Source organism: Falco punctatus (assembly GCF_963210335.1).
Source record: "Falco punctatus genome assembly, chromosome: 9".
NCBI lineage: Eukaryota > Metazoa > Chordata > Aves > Falconiformes > Falconidae > Falco > Falco punctatus.
In genome coordinates this window covers 14903797-14922597 of record NC_137589.1, presented here as the reverse complement: position 1 = coordinate 14922597, position 18801 = coordinate 14903797, and the positions used below count along the sequence as shown (strand labels likewise).

Sequence of the window (18801 nt, the reverse complement as noted above, 5' to 3'; positions counted from 1 at the left end):
TCTTTTCAATATGTGCAAATACTTGAAGGCAGGCAGTAAGGAAGATGGAGTCAGGCTATTTGTGCCTGGAAAGATGAAGACCAGAAACACGTGAAGGAGAAAAGTCCCCAAGAAGCTCCAGGTCCTCCTTATCACTGTAACTGTTCCTGCACTGGAGATCAGTACTTGGCAATCACTGTGAGGATCATCAGTGTCCTCAGCAGTACAAGCACATGCATCATGGAGACAGAAAGAAAGCAGGCAAATGCTGAAGTACATATGCAAGTCCTGTAGCTGTGTACCACATATATCTCTGCAAAGGAGAAATAAACCCCCAGGATCTCACTGAGATAATTTATTACAGGAAGAATTTTGAGAAAGGAGATCAGAAGAAATGTTCCTGATAAAGGCCTTATAATCCTCTGCTTTACCCTTTTTCACTTGAACACAAAGAAGTGTGAGAGGGGGTTGCGGGGACACTGTGGCATATTATGTTATTCTTCCCCCACCCCTGCAATATTTCGGTAGGTAGAAGCCTTATTGTTGCTAACGTGTGATAGTTTTGCGAGTGCTCTGGTACTGCATTTGAATCAAAGCCAGAATAAATTTGAATTCATGTGCTTGACGAGCAAAGGCTACATCACTCAGCTTTTGCTATGTAACATAGTACGTGTTTTACCACAGTCAGTAATTTGCATATGTGTTTACCCGTATTTCTACATTTTGGATCATTTGCATTTTCTCATAATTTACTGATGATAAAAATGAACCCTTTCTTAATATTTTACTAACACTAAATTGCCCATCTCTTTGCTTACTTTCTTGTGCTACATTCGTCTTTTCCTACTTCTTTATAGTCTTCTCTAGTTTAGCTATTAGATTTCTAATTTATCTTCTAATTTGTAATTCTAGTTCCTCTATTAGATTATTTCAAGTTTTCTCTGCTAGGATTTTTACTCTTCTCATTACCTTTTCACTTTAGATCCCTTCCTTTCTTTTGAAAGCAGCCTTAAAAGCATTCTATGTAATAGGGAGCGTCTCAAAACAGAGCACTATTCACTAAGGGCTCTCAAAAACATGGCTGCTCTTCTCAAAGGCAAGAAGCTACTTTAAGCAGCACTTATGTTGGTGGGTATTCCCCTTTCCACCCCCTCCCACCACCCCCACCCCCCTTCCTTGCAACTCTTACCAGATGTTTGGACCTTACCGGCCACGCATGTTAGAGAAAGACAACTACAGAAGTGCAGCTGAATATTGTAATTTCCAAAAAAGTTATTAACCTGAGAATTACTGTCATACAGCAGTAGCGTAACAACTAAGACAAGCTCATGAGACCTGAATATTCTGAACTGGCTCTGCAAGTGCTATGTTGTGGGTCATATATGTTGTAAAGCCCTAGGACAAGGTAAAGGGTTAAGCTACTACTGATTCATTCTGTCTGGGACTGATACTTACCAGTGTGAGAATCTGAATAATCTCTGTCATTAGGCTTCGAAGAATCGAGTTGTTGGTGGTTGTAGCCTTGATAATCTAAAGATATAAAGGAGAAGCAGCATAGAGTGAGTGTCCTTTATTAACCAACTTGGCAGAATGGGTAGTGATAGTTAGCTGTGTCTAAGGCTGCTGTTTGATTATTTCAGTAGGAATTTAGAGTAGTTGTGTAGTGTTTGGGTATGGTTTTAGCCTTGTGATGCTATTTTACTTGAGTTCTGTAAGTAGACTAAGGACAGGGATTCTCATATTTTCTGAAATTCTCCTGCCACGCTGTAGTCTTTGGAGTTTTGTGATAGTCAAAAGGTTATAGATGCTAAGTATCCTGGGGACTATGGTGTTTCATGCATATGGAATAATGTTGCTTTTCAGTTTCTTTTTTTTTATTATTTTCATGTTATACAATCTCTAACCAAAAAATTTGATATTTTCCGTAAAACTAGCTATGGTGGGCAAAGGATAAAATGATAGCAAATTTCTAGGGAATGTGTACCTGTATCTGTCTATGTGTATACATGTATGTATTTTAACTCTGTCTGGCAATGGGTATATATATCTTTCCTGGAATGTGTTCTGATATTTGGAAAAATTAGGGGACTTACAGAAATGTTGAAAAAGTAGTTGTCTGAAATCTGTAGCTCTCTCCATGATAGCTTTTCGAGACTGTATACCACTGTTATGTTTTTATCTCTCCTTATTCATAATCTTTGCATCTGTCAGCAAAGTCTATCGCTCATTGCACTGTAGAGACAAGGGAGGTAGAGTGAGTTGTCTTTTAACCCCTGCAAGGCATTTGAGTATATGAAACCCATCTATCCAGATAGCCTGACAAGTACAGTTTATTTCCATAGCATGAAGAGAGGTGCTAGGTCTTACTCTTACGGAGTATGGTGGATACTGATGATACAGAGCTTTTATGCAAGTGAAGGTCTGTTGGGAAGCCTGTGGGAGGACAGTAAACAAGCTGGAGACTACTTTGGTTGCTACAAAACTAAAGCATCTGAAACTACCTGAGTTTGGATTTTAATGGTAGCAGATTACTGCAGAGTTCAGAAGAAATGATGACTTCCCAGGCCTTCTGCTTATAATAAAAAAAGTTGTGTTTTCATAGCAACATTGTGGCCATGGAGTAGTGCTTTTAATACTCTGTGACTCTATGATTTGAAGTGAGGTAACTGTACAAATGGTATTTGTACATGATCAAAAGCATAACCATGGAGCAAACCACCCCACCCCCCGCCCCCCCCCACCCCCCCAAAGAAAAAAAAGTGGTTAGCTTAGCTTTGGATAGTTTTTCTTGCCAGTTTGAAAGAGAGAAAAAACAGAACACTGTGGAAAAAGTGATAATAAAAGACATGCAGCCAAGCTGCTCTCTCTGTAGTTGACAGCAGCACTCTTCTAAGGAGCTACCTCAAATACATAGCCCTGTGGTAGAAGCAAGTCTTCCGGATCATGAGGGTTTTCCCTGTACATGGTTCTGACAGCTTGGTGGTAGTTTATCCTTACTGTGCTACAATTTTGCCCTCTTTACTGCTGTAATGTTTGATTCAGCATGAGGCACTTTTGATTACTTCTGATGTGTTTATTTTTGTACTAAATAATCTCTCCCCAATTTTGCTGATTAATGAAGAAAAGGCACCAAACTTCACTTTGGTTATACAGGAACAATTGTATGCAGCCCTGTAAAACTTCTTAATGGTTGTGTCTGTCTTGCAGGTATACATTGTGGGATAAAAAGTTGTGGAGAGCAATACCACTAGACAAGCTTTGAATTAAAAAAAAAAAAAAAAAGCAATGCTTTGATCCCCTGTATCAGCGCTGTCATGCAAGAGCAGCCTTGCAGACAATCAACAGTGAATAAACATAACCCACAAGACCAGACAAGCCACTAATGGCTGCGTTTCGTCTTTGGTTCTGCCAAATATGGCTCCAGTTAATGTCAATGGAAACTGTTTCCATAGATTGAGTGCCTAATTAGAGACTGAAGGCTGCAGCAAGTTAGCCAAAAAAGAGAGCACATTCACTAGAAAGACACTCAGAAAAGACAGACCAAGCTGTGCGATTTGTTTAGGGCTGGATAAACAAACTGAAACAATATTTTAAAACCAACATACAAAAGCCCTGATGATCACCCAAACAAAACAGCAACAAAAAATACCCCAAACTCCAAACAAAAGCCCAACAACAAACACCACATAAAACCCTCCTACAAAACAAGGAAAGGACCAACACTCCCTATGTCTAAAATTGATGCTGAATTACTTCTGAACTTTGCAAAAGTTCAGTTTCTCATTCATGATTTATTTAGCTGTCTGCCCAGAATGGAATGAAAATGATGAAACAGACTAACCCACTTGAGAGAAGGAAATAGTCGTACTTGTGTGTTTGAGATCTGTGGAGCAAAGGACTTTTCTGACAAATGAAATTCAGTAAAGTATCTGAAGGTATTGAAAGATAGATACCCCAATAATGTCATCTTAATGCTGCTGCTCATCAGAGACCTATTTTGTTACCGTGATTGACATCTTTTGCTAGGCGGGTCATTGCATTTAGATATCTTTCTTTCTATACATGGCTTTTTACTCTACAAAGCAGCCATTTAACTATCTTAGGGAGAAAGGACAGGTAGCTAGAAATAAGTCTATTTAAATGACATGCTCTGTGCCTGAGATATGCAAGTAAACACTTGTATATTACAAAAAAAGCAGCAGAAGTAGATGCATTCAGTTGGTATATAGTATGAACCTACTTATGGGCTAGCAAGAAAGCTAACTTTCATTTTCTCTCTCCATGAATTAATCTCTGTGTCAAGATTCACCAGCTTCTACACATTTTTTTAGGGATCTGGAACTTCCTATGCAAAACTCTCTAACTGTATTTTATTAAATAATAAGTCTCCATCTTGAAACCAACAAATGTGGAAAAAATCAGCCCAAATTTACATTTTGAGTTGACAAGGTAGATGATTGTTTAATCTCGCACAAGTCCATGTGCTATTACAGAACTTGTGTTTTGCTGTTCTTTCAATTACAGAAATAATTCTCTCTCAGGCACTGAGTTTGAACGTTTTCCAAAGGTTTTAAATGACTTTTGAACACTGACAGAAATTATTGAATATTTTAAAGGCTCTTTCCAAAGCCAAGTGGATCTTTTAGGAGCCTGTGATAATTTTTATGGTCATGCTATATTGCCTCTTAATTGAAAAAAGGCTCTGGAAATGAAGCATGCAGCAAAGGAGACATAATTTTTCCTATTTCCCTTGCTTCTAGAAAGGTTTTTGTACTTTGGTACTTGGCTATTTGGAAAACGGTGGAGCTGTGGGCAAGACGAGTATTAAGACAAAACCTACTGCAGCAGCCTGGCTGTCAGTGAATATAATACTGTTCTCTCCTTACTTTCCAGTGTTCTTGTTTTCTGTATTTATATTGACATGTAAGCTGGAACTTTGCACTTACAAAATATATTTTGATACATGTAGTGTCCTATTCCCTTTGCAGACACTTGGGGGCTTTTTTGGCACCATCTCTGAGCAGAGATTTTGCAACAGGAAACAGTCTATGCATTTAAACCCTGATCATTACGAAACAACAAGGAAACATGACAAAAATTACTAATATAAGGTGGAGTCTGTGTCCTGCTCCAGAGGAAATCAGGATTGTATCAAGCAAAGTAGGCCTTTTCTCTTGAGATTTAATGGCATGTGCTTTCTTTGGTATCTCAAACTAATGGGCTTGCTGGCACTCAGCTTCAGTCTTGGCTAATGATCTATCTTTATGTCACCAAACAACAGTGAAGGTTTCATACGTCACCACACTCATGTGACTTTGCTCATGCTTTTCTTGCAGAGGTCCCAGTTCCTATAGCCAGGTTGGCTAGGATGGGACTTGCACTTGTGACTTTTCCAGTCCACTTTGCAGTCTGGATGCTGAAAGGAAAGCTGCCCTTCTTGGTGATTTCAGGTAACAGTTCAGATTTCAAGCCGAGCAGCCGAGGCCAGTGCTGATGCTTTCTACACAGGAGCATCTCTGGGAGTCACACTACAGTCTCAGCACAGGGTGTGAGGACAGGTACAGTTAGCAAGAAGAGGGACTGGCTTAAACTACTGCAACAACATTTGCCAGAGCTCATCTTCCACAGAATTTAACACAGTAGATGAACAATTACTGGAAAAAAAGTTTCTTTTAAGTAATGGAGAGATCTAACTCTTTCTAAGAGTTGTGCTACCAAGCAGCTCTCAATCTCTCTGTGACTACAGGCCCTTCAGCCTGATGTGACTGATGTTTAGAAAGCGTCATTACTACTAGCCTAGGTGGCATTTTTGTACCTCCAGAACTATCTGCAGAAGGCAACAGAATATTTTTTTTTCTCTTGAGCATTTCTGTGCGTTGTAAAATTTTAAAATCTTACTGAAATGTGGGGAGAAGTAACTTTGGGTGGCAATCTCTGCTGAATGATATTTAAATACATACTCTTTATTGGTATGGAAATGTCTTCCATAAAACATTGTTCTGTGTGGATTTTTTGTTGATGGTATGAGTGGCAGGATACTGAGTTCCTAGTTTGCTTTTGTTCCCAGAATTTAAGTTTTATTCACAGGTACCAAGGAATTTTACTTCTAAATTGTAAAATTCTGGATATGGTGTTTGCAATATGGAGATATTTTTCGTGACTGATACTTTGTGTGCTCAAGAAAATACTGGCAACAAAAAAATCTTGCTGTGAGACAAAAGTATCAGTGGCTGTTTGTATGCCTACAACTTTTTCTCTTTTTCTGTTTATTTCGCCTGTTTAACTTTAAGGGATGAAGTATTTTTTGTTTGTTTTTATATCAGGAAATTATACCAGCACTTTAGATAGCTATTTAAAGGGCCGGGGGGGGGGGGGGAGGCAGCGAGTCTGAACTGTAGCAGTTAAAAAGTGTTTCAAGAAGAATGAATATCATAGTTAGTGTTTTGATTTTCCTTTATCATCTCTGTGACGCTTAATAAATAATAATGACACTTTGGTCTTACATATTGCTTTTTGTCCATAGATCTCAGAGGGCTATAAGAAAGAGGTTAGTATTATTATCCTGCTTCAAGATGGAGAAAAAGAAAAGTTGTTGAGTTGTTGAAGGTTATTCAATGTGAGAGCTGGCAGAGAAATTTCTGTCAGTGTCATTTTTCACTAGAAAAAGCTGATTCACTGAAACTGAAACCTTTCATGGCAATTCATTAGTGTCCAGGAAATTACACAGATCCAGAAGTAAATGTGAATGACAGATGCTGTATCTAGAAACCTGGTGGCAAGGGTACCCGGTGTGGACAGAGGAAGACCTAAGTTTCATTTTTAGGACTGAAGTGGAAAGGTATTTAACACTGTCTCTCTAAGGGGAATATATCCTTGTCTGTAAATGTAGTAGGCTGCTAGACATACCCACCTGTCAAACAGAATCTGCCTTTCTCAGACAGATAGGTCAATGAACACTGGGTCTAGTGAAGTGTTTTAGTCTTCTAAAACTGGGTTTCATGGTCAATTCATGTGGATTGGATTTTCTCTGTGTTGAGTGAGTGGATTGTATAGCTTGCATATCTTTAGTATGTAGGGAAGAAAAAAAATCTTTGGGGTTCTTTGGAGTCTAATGCTCTTCTGTGTGGTTGCCTTTTTCATATAACTTTTTGAAACTGCTTGTATTTCAAAGTTGGTAATGGATTAAAAATACACTTCATGGAAAAGAAGGAATGAAAGCAGGATAGATGGACACAAGTATACCGTAAGGTCATGTATGGTGTACTTCCTCAAGAACCCCAAGCAGAGTCATCAGAGGGTTTTGGTTTTACTTTGACACATATAGGAAACTTTGGAAACAACAACCAGCCAAGTGTTCCACTTTTAAGTCCAACATCTCCAGGTGATGGTTGTGGACAAGGGGTCATGTTTACCTGGAGAAAGGGTGCTATTCTTTAGGCCGAAGAAAAGCTGGAAATAAAAATGCAGATCAAAGCCCTTTTGTTGAGTATTTAATACGGCAAATTCATTCAGAGTTGAAAATACAAGGTTCAGAATAATTATGAAGCCTCTGTTACATTTCATGTGTGTAAGCATGAAGACAAGAAAATCTGATTTGCTCAAAGGAAGCAGGAGCATATGCTGAGTTTTGGGATAGACAGCTGGAGGCAGCTTGACTCAGCAGAGAACAAGATAAATAAAAAATAGCAACTTATTCTCAATAATTCAGATTGAAACTCTGAAGAAGGGCTTTGGTTTTGTGCAAGTCCTTTGAAGAAGTGTTGGCAGTCTCACATAAGACAGAGCCTGAGAGATTGTTTAAGGGATCAGTCAAGGAGGCCGCCTTCATACACTTTTTTTATGCTGAGCCCAAGTCAGACAGGCAAAAGAAAAAAAGAGAGAAAAAAACTTTGGCAGGGAGGAAAAGGAAGCAGAATTCTGATCACTTTGTGCGTTGTGTGACTGCAGTGGGCAGGGCAGTTGTTTTCCTTCCACTTTGCTATTGGAAGGGCAGCAGTAGAACAAATAAGGATGTCAATATATGGTTCATATAGACATAGTTTGTATGGCAGCATCCAAAGTGTTGATGTGATGTTTGGTTTAGAGAGAGCAGTAGTTATTTTTGAAGATCTGGTTTAACTATCAGAAAAAGAGGGACCCCTCGTCTTACAGGACTGTAGCATTTGGTAGGGGTGGGAGAGGAGAAGGTGGGAGGAAGGAAACATAGCAGTATATAGCAGGGGGGAGAGGGAGTAAGGATGCCTTAGGTGAATATCGGGTTGTGAGCCTGAGGCATTTTGTGCAGCACTGCCTGCTGCTCTCTGTCTTAGTTTTCACAAGGAACCTGCCATACCAGTTACCGTTTTCTCATAGTCCAGTTGATAAGAATTGCTGCGTGTGGTCTGCCACAAGTGAAATGCTTCTCCTGTCCTCTTGAGCATTTTTAACAATAGGCCTCCACCACAGCAAAGTGCTGCTGACCCCTCTCTGCCTTTTAAGAGATCCTTGCTATTACCTTAGTCAGTAATAAACTGCCCAAGATTCACAGCTGGTGTAAAAGCCTCCCTAACTGTAACTGTGAATGTCCATTGTAGCTTTTTCCTGTATTGAAAGTCCACCTCTTCTTAATCTTTGTCTTATATTTATAAATCAAATCCTGTCATGGGAAAATACAAAAATTTTGAAAAAAATAATTGTGCAGCTGCATTAATCAAAGAACTACTTTGCTGAAGGAAATGTCAGGTCTAATAGCTTGTCAGTGATCAGTGGCAAAAAAGCTGCTTTCAGCTAGTTTGCATGGCTTCTTCAACACTAATTAACAGACTCAATACCTTTCAAAATATGCTAACAGGGGGAGAGGGGGAAAGCCCCAAGATGTGTGTTGGTATAACAGGAGTGGAACAGGTCTGGCACAAGTGAGGAGCTTTAACTCTAAGCACCCTTGTCTGTAAGGTGGTTGCCCTGTGTCTTATTTGTTAGCAGTATGTGTGATTTCTAGAACTCAAAATCCTAAGCTGGTTATCAGGCAATTGTCACTTTTCAAAGAGGAGTTTTCAGTTGCCTGGACAGAGAGAGGTCAGCAAGGGTTGTGAACTTGCTATGCCCACCTGCAAGATCAAGCCACCACAGCAGCATCTGACTGTGACACTCTGGGCCTGATTTTTGACTCGCTAGAATCTACACAAGTCTGATTTTCAGTTTGCTATTTTAAATATAATTTCTGAATAATGACAAAGTTGTCTTTTGTTTCAGACTGCTGGTGGTGCTGATCCTGTTCGCTACTGTCACTGGGTTACAGACAGCAATGTTGGCTGCCTAGGTGCACCAGTCAGGAGTCCTGTGGTACAGGGTAGAAGGTATGTGTTTTGCAAGGACATAGATGTTATTACTATGCCATTAAAGCAGACATTGTGCTTTAGGTCTTACCTTGGCTGTGTCCAAGCAGCAGCCAAAAGAATGATCTTTGGTTCTCAGTTGTCACCAACCCTCATTGCCTGGGTAAGTGATCTGTTTAGTGCATAAAAAAATGCTGACTGTAATCACCTCATATAGCCCAGACTAGAAACCTCTGTAATCCTGGGTATTCTCTGCACTTGCTATTATCAGAAAGCTTTGAGAGAAATGTCAACTTACTACCTTGTATCAACCCCCCAGTAGTTTGTTCTCAAAGGAAATGAAAGATGGAATTATGCATGGTTTTCTAAGCTCTGCGAGGGAAAAAAATCATGAGCTGTTTAGGTTCAGTGAGTTATTAGGGAAGCTAGTCCACTGAGCACCTCATCCATCATGGGGATCTTCCCTCATCCATTATTTAAATAAGATGTCCACACACTGTGTCCCCAGTTCTTCATCCAGCAATTCTATCACAGAAAAGCAAGAGAGATGCTTGCTGTTTATCTTAGCTGTGCTACGAGAAAAATCATTGCTTGTACTAAACCACAGCTGAACAGGATAATGTGCAAAAACCACTTTCTCAGACAAGCTGATATATGACGAAAAAGTGAAGGATGCCAGTGTGTGGACTTTAAGATGATCGATCTAGAATCAGAATTAGGAATGTGCTTGAAAAAGATAATTACAAAATAGTTTGCAATTTTAGTTATTTGCAATAACCACTAATTTTGTTGTCATTCAGAGGTCTCTTGTAATCCACGCTTCACTTTGCAGAAACTCTGGATCTTCAACATGTAAGCAGGTGGTTTCCAGAATGAAAGCAAGGCATGCTTTGTCATTTTTCACATAGATATATACACATACATTTAAACTAATAGTTCCAAGATTAGGCAAATAATTTCAACAGTGAGAAATTCACAATGAACTTATTCCTTTGCCTCATTTAGGACATTCAGTTACAGAAATATTCTGTCAGAATAAGGACTAACATTTTGCTTCATGATTACTGTTTACTTTTTAGATTAAGTAATCCCACTGGATCCTACTACAAGTGAAGTGTGTATTTAATTGCTTTTGCTGGATGAGGATATTCTCAAGTCTGAAACTGTACATGAGTTATTGTTAAATTCATAATTGCTGTTATATTTTCCCACTAAGTTACTGCATTCATTCTTCACTCTGACAATCCAGAAACCAACCAGAGTTACAAAATGTTTCTACCATAAGTTCCCTGTTTTTCTGAAACATTGCAGGGTGGTAGTAGTCAGAAGTTACAATACATACCTTGTGGTTTCTGTGAAGCTAATTACCAGTTAAAATTCTATGAGAAATGAGTCAAGATATTGGTGGGTTTTTTCTTGTTCCTAGTGATGGACAGTGATACATATTTCCACCTATCTTTCCATTTTTAGCAAAGATGGTACAGTTTCAAAGAGTGTTGAAATGAATCCTTCCCTCCCATCAGTTTTGGTGGCCTTTACCTGCCAGGCATGTATGAAGTGCGACTATGCTAACAGTTTTCCATTGCCTCTGCTCACGAGAACTCCATACTGCTTATAAAAAATGCTTCACCTCCAGGGCTGATAATTTGGCACTTCTAGCTAGTTATTTTCAAATGGGCTTTTTATGCAAATAAATTGGTTTTGATTGAATTTGAGGATAAAAATGAAGAAAAGCTTCAAAATCCAAAATCTTCTATTTCAGCCATAAGAAGATACTGAAACTGCCTAATTTAAGGGACATAATTTAAGAAGTTAGCCTTTCTACTCTCCCTGATTACTCAGTGGGGGGAAAGAGTTTTACCAGAAGCGATACTCTGAGGGCCTAGTTACAGGTCCTGCTTTCAAGTGCCCTTCAGGAAAACTTTTTTCTTTCCTTTATCTGCATTAAAATTAATCTCTTCGCAGACACTACCTTTTGGCATCCTAAAACTGAGGCAGCAGAAATACCTCCCAAGGGTGGTGAATAAAATTAGGCAGATAGGCCTGCTTGCCTGAAAATAAAGAGAAAATGTATGTCAAGGTCTGCTTCTGGTTTACACCTGGTTTTAAGAAGATGCCATTTGAAAGTAATCAATGCTGTTATAGTTAGTTCATTTTGGCAGCCATCTCTAAAATTGAGCAGATTGTTAGTTAAATTAAAAAAAAAAACAAACTCAACAAAACCAACCAAACAACTCTCTGTGTGTGTGAATTCTGTTCTAGTTACCAAAATAAAAAAATAAAGCTGACATATCTCATTTTGCTCCATATGGTATATTCCATGTGACCTTTCATTTCAAACATAGGCAACAAAAGCAAAATAATAGATTTATTTTGTTGGAAATGCTTTTTTTTCTACCTATGCAGCACATGGAAATGTAAAGTGTGTTCCTTCTCAACAAGGCTGTGTTAAAGACCACCAGTCTCAAAATACACCACAGCCCACTGACAAGCACTAGTTTGGGATCAGACTGGGGATGTACTTGAATGTGGAAGAATATGTGTGTGACCAAGAAACATGCATCTTGTTAAAAGTACTTAAACAAGTGTTGTGTAGAAAAAGGTGAAATATGCATTGTCATATTTATCTCTTAAAATTAATGAATTTTTCCCAGCTTAGTGGCTGCTACAGTTTTAATTTCCACTCAGCAGCACACTTTTCCAGTGGCTATCTCTAAACGGTGAAGGGAAACTTGCTTCCTGCTGCTCAGAGCAGCATAGGACAAAGGGAGTTAAGTGATGTCACAGAAAAGATACTGCTGAGACTTTTGATTCTGTAGCTAGGAAATGGCTGTAATTTAGAGACGTTTTATTCTGGACAATGGCAGGTGCGATGGTCCAGTGAGTGCTGAGTCCCCAGGGATTGCTAGCAGCATTTGGGAGTGCAATCCAATCAGTGCTGCACTTTCAACTTCGCAGTTTCACCCAAGTTCTCTTAAAGCCAGTTCTGTGATGGCCAAAGTGTTGAGCTTCAATGGTAGAAAAGCAGGTTTCACTACAAGTACTGCTCCTGTCTCAGTAGGAGATTAACTAGTGACTCAGTGCCATGTTCCTCTAGCTCTATTTTCTCCAGTGGAAGAATGCTGATTCTTGGTAATCTTCTGTGAGCCTGCCGGGAATGCAGATCAGACTTTTGCTCTGGAGGGGAACTGAAGATTTTCTCAAGTCTAGGGAGCCAATTGCATTGGCTATGACTGAAGCCAGCTGTTAGGGGTCATGCTGAACTCCATTAAAATAAAACCAGTCAGCCTCACATCCCAGGGAGGATTTCTTGAGTTGCTGCCCATGCTAACATATATCTCCTCTAATGGGTGCTGTTTGAGGAAAAAGGCAGAGAAAACCTTTGGTTTGTTGCTGTATGAAATTAAGGTGCAGATAAGTCACTTTCTTGCAGAGCAGCTTTGAAGTATCTGTGTATTGTGACTTATGCCTGACTGGTGACAAAAATAAGCTTTTACTGCTTTTTACTTGCTGGCCTTGCAGATTCAGCACAGCTGTGGACGAGTGAGCTGGAGTCTATTCTGCTTGCAGGTAGCTCCCAGAATCATTAATTATTTGCTATCTTCATTGAGAATCATTAACTATTTCCCTATCTTTATTGTTGTTACTGATGAACAAGCTTGAAAGACTCAATTGGAGTCTCAGAAAAATGTTTTGAGTTTTCAGGGCTGGCAATTAAGAAAAGATGTTTTTCCTTACTTCTAAATTGAGCAAGGTTGATTTGGAAGACAGAGAAAGTAAACATATTGCAGCTATTTCACAAGGTCACCTTAGAGAGTCTAATCATCTTTTAATTTGGAGTAGTGCCTTTGGAGGGTGGTAGGCAGCACTTTATGGTACGGTAAAGGGTGATACTCTTGCATCAGTGGTTTTGACTTGAAAAATTCAATGAATTAATGCTTTTGTGAAGTCAAGAAATGAAATAAAAGTAAGCAGTAAAAATTCTCCATACCAATAATCTGTACCCCTCTCCCTTTTAGGGTAAGAAAGAATGCCTGTAACAGTAACATTTACTTTCACCCACAGGTGGTGTGTTGCTGAATGGAATGATAGTAGCTTTTTGAAAATCCGTGTTTTGTTCCAGAGGGCTTAACTGGTTGGCAAAGGATAAATCAATGACAAGACGCTCTTGTGTATAGCTTGCATAAATGTACCCAGCACTTAAGCAGTTTATCTGCAATTCTAATGGGTTGCATTACTGATGAATTACTCCACCTTAAAGTTTGGCCTCTGCCAGCGTTTCAGTGGTGACTTTGGCTCTCTGAGTACCAAGGAGACCAGTGGAAGTGGGAAATCAAATTCAGATACAGGCTGTTATTGAAAACACTGCAAAGCAGAAGAGGAACAAGGAACAGATGCATGCTAGCATTCTTAACCATTCATTACAAACAGTATTTTCTAGAGATCTCCTGCTATTTAGACACATGTACGAATATGCACAGGTCTCATGAAATGGCATGCCTCCTTCAGACAAAGCATGGGATAAGCAGTTATTTTTTAAAAGCTTAAAATGCTTAAGAAGTGTAAAGAAGGTTAAATATTTGCTGATATGCTTCAGCTTTGTCCTGCAGACTGTGTGGTATTTTATTTTTTTAGGCTAAAGTGCATCAGTTTTAGATATCAGAGCAGACTAATAATTTGAGTTTCATTTAGCTCAGGGTGCCAATTTTGAGTGTGTTTATGGCACCTGTACTCCAGGCATTCTAAACATGGTTCCCTTTTAAGGCATATAGCTTTTCCAACTTGTTTTCAGTTTCTGCTAATAAGGAAAATAAACTCTGTTTGCTTATCAGACCTCATCCTCAAGTTCTCAGTGGATCTGTAAGGCAGGTAGTGATTTGGTATCATCTATTTACTTACACTGAAAAACTGTTTCCATGATGTTTTCTTTAAGTCTTAATCCAAGAGAAGCAGCAGCAGTTCAGTTGCTTTAGTTCTTTTCAGTGAGAGTAGACATATTACTTGGGATAGTGGTTTACATGATTTCCAGGTAGGGTTTGCCACCCGGTGGTCTTATCATAGTGAGCCTGAACCATCCATCATAACAAGCAACCCACAATTCACAGCAAGCACTGGCTGACATATTAGGAAAGGCTCTTCTCAACTACCATGTGTGTACAAATACTGGAGCACTTTCTGTTCTCAGCTGCATGGCAATAAATATTTACGTTGCCACTAATAAAATCTGTTGGATTGCTGCCACACATGCACGTGATTCTCTGCATCCTCAGACAGGGCTTTTCTCCTCTGGGATGGCACCAAGCTCATGCTCTCATCGGTCAGTATCTTCTGTCAGTGAAAAGATTTCAAAAGGCTTCTCATCTCTACTTTTTTACAAAATAAGGAAATATAAATCGGAGTACTCTGTGTGTGAAAATCCATATGAACAACTGAGGACGGTAGAGGAAACTAGTGGTTGTGAAATTAGGAGTCCTTGGGAAAGATAACAATTGGCTTACATTGTACTATTGCAAAGAGTTGTGGTTTTCAATGAATTCAAGAATATTACTGTTTGCAGAGTATTTCAGTCTGTTCAGAATTGTACTGACAGTGCCTTATTCACCTGTGCTTGTCATTTGGGCATACCACTGAACCTGTTCTGACATTTTGCTTATTGTGGAATGCTGGGAATCAAAAGCGGATGGGAGTTGTAGTTTTCACCGCAAAGCATTTTGACTCGGGGAGTAAAAGTAATACCTCTCTACTGGAGAGATAAGATTTCCTTTTTTGTTGTTTTCAATGGTGATTTCTTGGGTTTGTCTCAATGTTATTACCGTAGAACTTCATTTTGGTAAGTAGATACGGTTAGCAAATAACATTAAAAACTGTTAAAATATTGAGTTTTAATATATTTGCCTTCCTTACCAAGTTGGTTTCACAGTTGAACAGAAGGGCCATCTGTGTAAAGAAAAGAAATGGCTAGAGGTAAACCTTGGGATCACAATTCTGAACAAGTTTTGACTGACTTTGAAAATCCATCAAGTTCTTTTTATATTTTCACACACATTTACTACGTGGACATCTTCAGTGAGCATATTCTTTCTTAAGTTATCAAGCATCCTAGTTATCAGATGTCTGTCTTGAAACACCTAGTATTTCTGAAAATCCATGGGATATTTAAAAGTGTTCTAGACCTTGAATAACTCTCTTTACGTAAAGTAACCTGAAGCACTGATCCTGAAGGACCAATCTGTTATAGATTCATGGATTTCCTGAGTACCTACATAATGTTCAATTATAGATCAGCATTAGCTGATGGACACGTTGAAGTGTTACATTGTGATTTTGGCAGTTTTGCATTGTTCTGTATTTTTCCCTGTCAGTAGAAATGTCAATAACAGTAATTTAAAAAAAGAAAGTGCATTTTTTTGAAAGAGACCACATAAACCATTCTGTAGGTAATGAGGTCTCCCAAAATAAAACAAGTATTAATTTAGCAGCCTGTTACCTATATGAGTTCAGTCTTTGATGTTATAATTCATTAATTTCTTGGCTCAGAGTTTGAGTCACTTGAAGTATCATTAATGGACTTTCTGCTAGAATGTCTCGCTCTTCATCCTGCTTGCTCTGGGCTCCTGTCTGGTTGCTTTTGCACAGGTACAAAGTTTTTTCAACAATGTTGTCAATCTCCAAGTTTTATCTTGTTCCTTTACATCACAGTAATTTTATTTTTGCTATAGGATCATAGTATAATTTTCCAAGTACACTGGTAGGTGCAGCTAGTATTCCGTGATCCTTTGTTTAACCCACTATCAGAATATATCCCTGGTCCTGCTAAATAGTACAAAGTGTTCTGGTCCATTAGACATACTGGAAAATCTCAGTGACGTAAGTCTTTTTCCTCTGATGTCTAATTTGAGAAATACCTGGAAGCCTTTGAATTTTGTTTAATTGATCTTTTCATTAGCCCTAATTTTCTTTCCACTACAGTGGTCAAGAGAATTGATCTTCTTTCAAGAAATGTTTCCATAATTTTGTTGCTTTGTATGAATATGTCATAGTACCTGTTTATGGAGTGCTATACAATTTCTACATTCTATATATGGATTATAAATAATTGTGCTATTGTCGTTCTGTGCACTCATACAGGTTTGAGTGGCTAAATTGAATTGCATAGTTTTAAAATATATATTTTAAGCAAATAGCGAAGGAAACTTTCATGTGTAGCTGTAGGAAAATCTACCTTTTGTCCATTATTTTTTGAAGGACAGTAGGGAGCATATTATAAAACACATGTAACACCCAATGACTTCATCTGGAACTGCAGATGCTGAACACTTCGTAGTAATCAGCGCTGTGTCTCCTGATAATTATGCCCTTGAGGCTTTCTCATCCCAATTTTTCCATAACTAACATAATCCAAACTGTGTTATCCTATTAGGAGACTCATGTTTTCCTCCAACAAGCAGCATGCACTTGTCTCCTTACCATGAATAAAGCAGTGACAGTATTCTTCCTTTATTGTTTCAGTGTTAAAGGAGGTAATTCAGGCTGTAAATAGGGAAGATCGAGCTTGTTGAGTTAAAATGAGCACATCAATTCTTGAATGGAGCCCTGCTTTATGCTTTTGTTCCTTCATTATTCATTTTAGGTATCTTGGCTATCTCTGTAGTGGATGGGGAGAGAGGCTGCTTCAGACTACAATTCAGAACATCTATCTCAGGTCCCTATTTGGAATAAATGCACTGTTTCTTATCACGAGGTAGGGGACACTGTCCTGGAGCTCAGCAGTGTGCACATGCCAACGTAGGCATGTAAGCTAGTTGGCATGTTCAGGGCAGGGGGGAAAAGATAACATAAAAAAGGAACTGCTATAATTTTAAAAGTGCTTCTACCTTATAATGAGTTGCCAGTCTGGCATAATAGATTTGAGCTGATGGGAACTCTCATCACAAGTAGATATAAATGCAGCTGTGTTGTCAAAACTTCAGCTGTCCTGTCACACAGTGTTTTGAACAAGGAGGAGTGTGTTGCAACAAGGTGTTTCCTTTTTCCTCCTTTCCCACCTCCAAGATGACGTTGGTTTTGTTCCTTCAAAACCAGGCAGCTTGAAACATTCTACACTATTTCCGTCTATGTTATACCAAGTTAAAGTTGCAAAGAGAAGTGATGCTTGGGAAGTCAGAATTCAGCCAATTGAAAAATTTGAAAGGTAAAAGTGCTAATTTTAGCTGTTGAAGCTCTGTAACATGATGTGCAGCACAGAGCAAATGATGATCAGGATTTCACAGGACTGTGAAAACAGGTCTTTTGCAGGTTTGAGAAGCCATTGGAAGTACTTTTATTCTCATTCATACTGAGGAAGTACTCCTCAGATGAACCTTCTTCTTGCCCCCCTCCCCCCCCCCCCCCCTTAAATGTCAGTCTCTGTTTATGGGTTTATGGAGCTGAAGATTTTGGCATGATTTTGTGTGCTACCCACAAAATGGGATGTACATTCTGCTTGTGTGTTGTGTTCAGAGAGATGTTCAATATTCTGAACGGAGACTGTCATTTGGGGGGAAAATGATTCAGCCTTCAAGTTCAAAATTCCCCCTTCCTTTCTTTTATTATCCCGTGTCCCCTTTCCTTACTGTTTAAGCTTAATAGAAATGCAGGTTGATGGACGGGAAGAAAAGGCAAGTATAACAATCATGAATGTCTTTGAAAAACATTATTGCTAAGAACCCATGGTAGATGGCAGATATCCCTGAGCAGAGGACAGTTCATACTTATTTGCTCTGCCTGGCATGCTTCAGTGCAAGGGAAAACAGATTACAGCTGAGGTCTCCTGTGTTCCTGTCTGTCAGTGTGACAGTGATGGCAGCCAACCCATGATAAACTGCCTCTTGGGTAATGAAACATCTGTGATGAGAGTCCCTTCGTTATAGCCTTGCCTAGGCCAGCAGCTTTCTGAAATTATTCCCCAGTTCAACCACCCGTGGTGCAATAGCACAGGTGTGAATGCTGAAAGTTACTATGAAAGTGCTTCCATTTCATCTCTTACTCTCACCGTCTGTACTAATGCCGGCTTAGCTAGAGCAACTGCCTAACTCTAGATGAAGAGGGAAATCAATGTGCTAGTTTAAAGGGGGAGACCCCTTGATGATAGTAGTGTTTTGGCGATGAAACACCACAAACTACATGAACGCTGCCACACAGTCTCCACTGTGAGGCACAGGGACCAGTGAGCAGTTTGAAAATACATGCTGAAGGTTTAAATACGTTGGGTTTATTCCATGGAGAACTAACTCCAAGCCTCCTCCAGCTGTCATTTAGATCCAGCAGCTGATGTGTTTTTCTGTTACTCTTCAGCAGGCATCCCAGTGGCAGGTCGGCAGATGACTCTTGGCAGTAATAGCATCATTCAATGAACTACTATATTGTCTGTGTTTCTTCCTCATCTTTTATGTGAAATAGTTAAGCAATCCTGATCTTTGGGCTTAGGATGTTTCTGTAAAATGGGGAATGACACATGCTGCTCAGATAA

General features: G+C 39.1%; 1 protein-coding gene across 1 annotated transcript in view; it reads left to right on the top strand.

Annotated features, from left to right (window-relative positions):
- LOC308069786 (uncharacterized protein) overlaps positions 1-18801 on the top strand; it is a 72982-nt gene that overhangs the window by 29024 nt on the left and 25157 nt on the right. The window contains exon 2 of the mRNA XM_080402707.1: positions 9211-9314. Coding sequence (XP_080258833.1) covers positions 9211-9314 — 104 coding nt within the window. The remainder of the gene's footprint in view (positions 1-9210; positions 9315-18801) is intronic.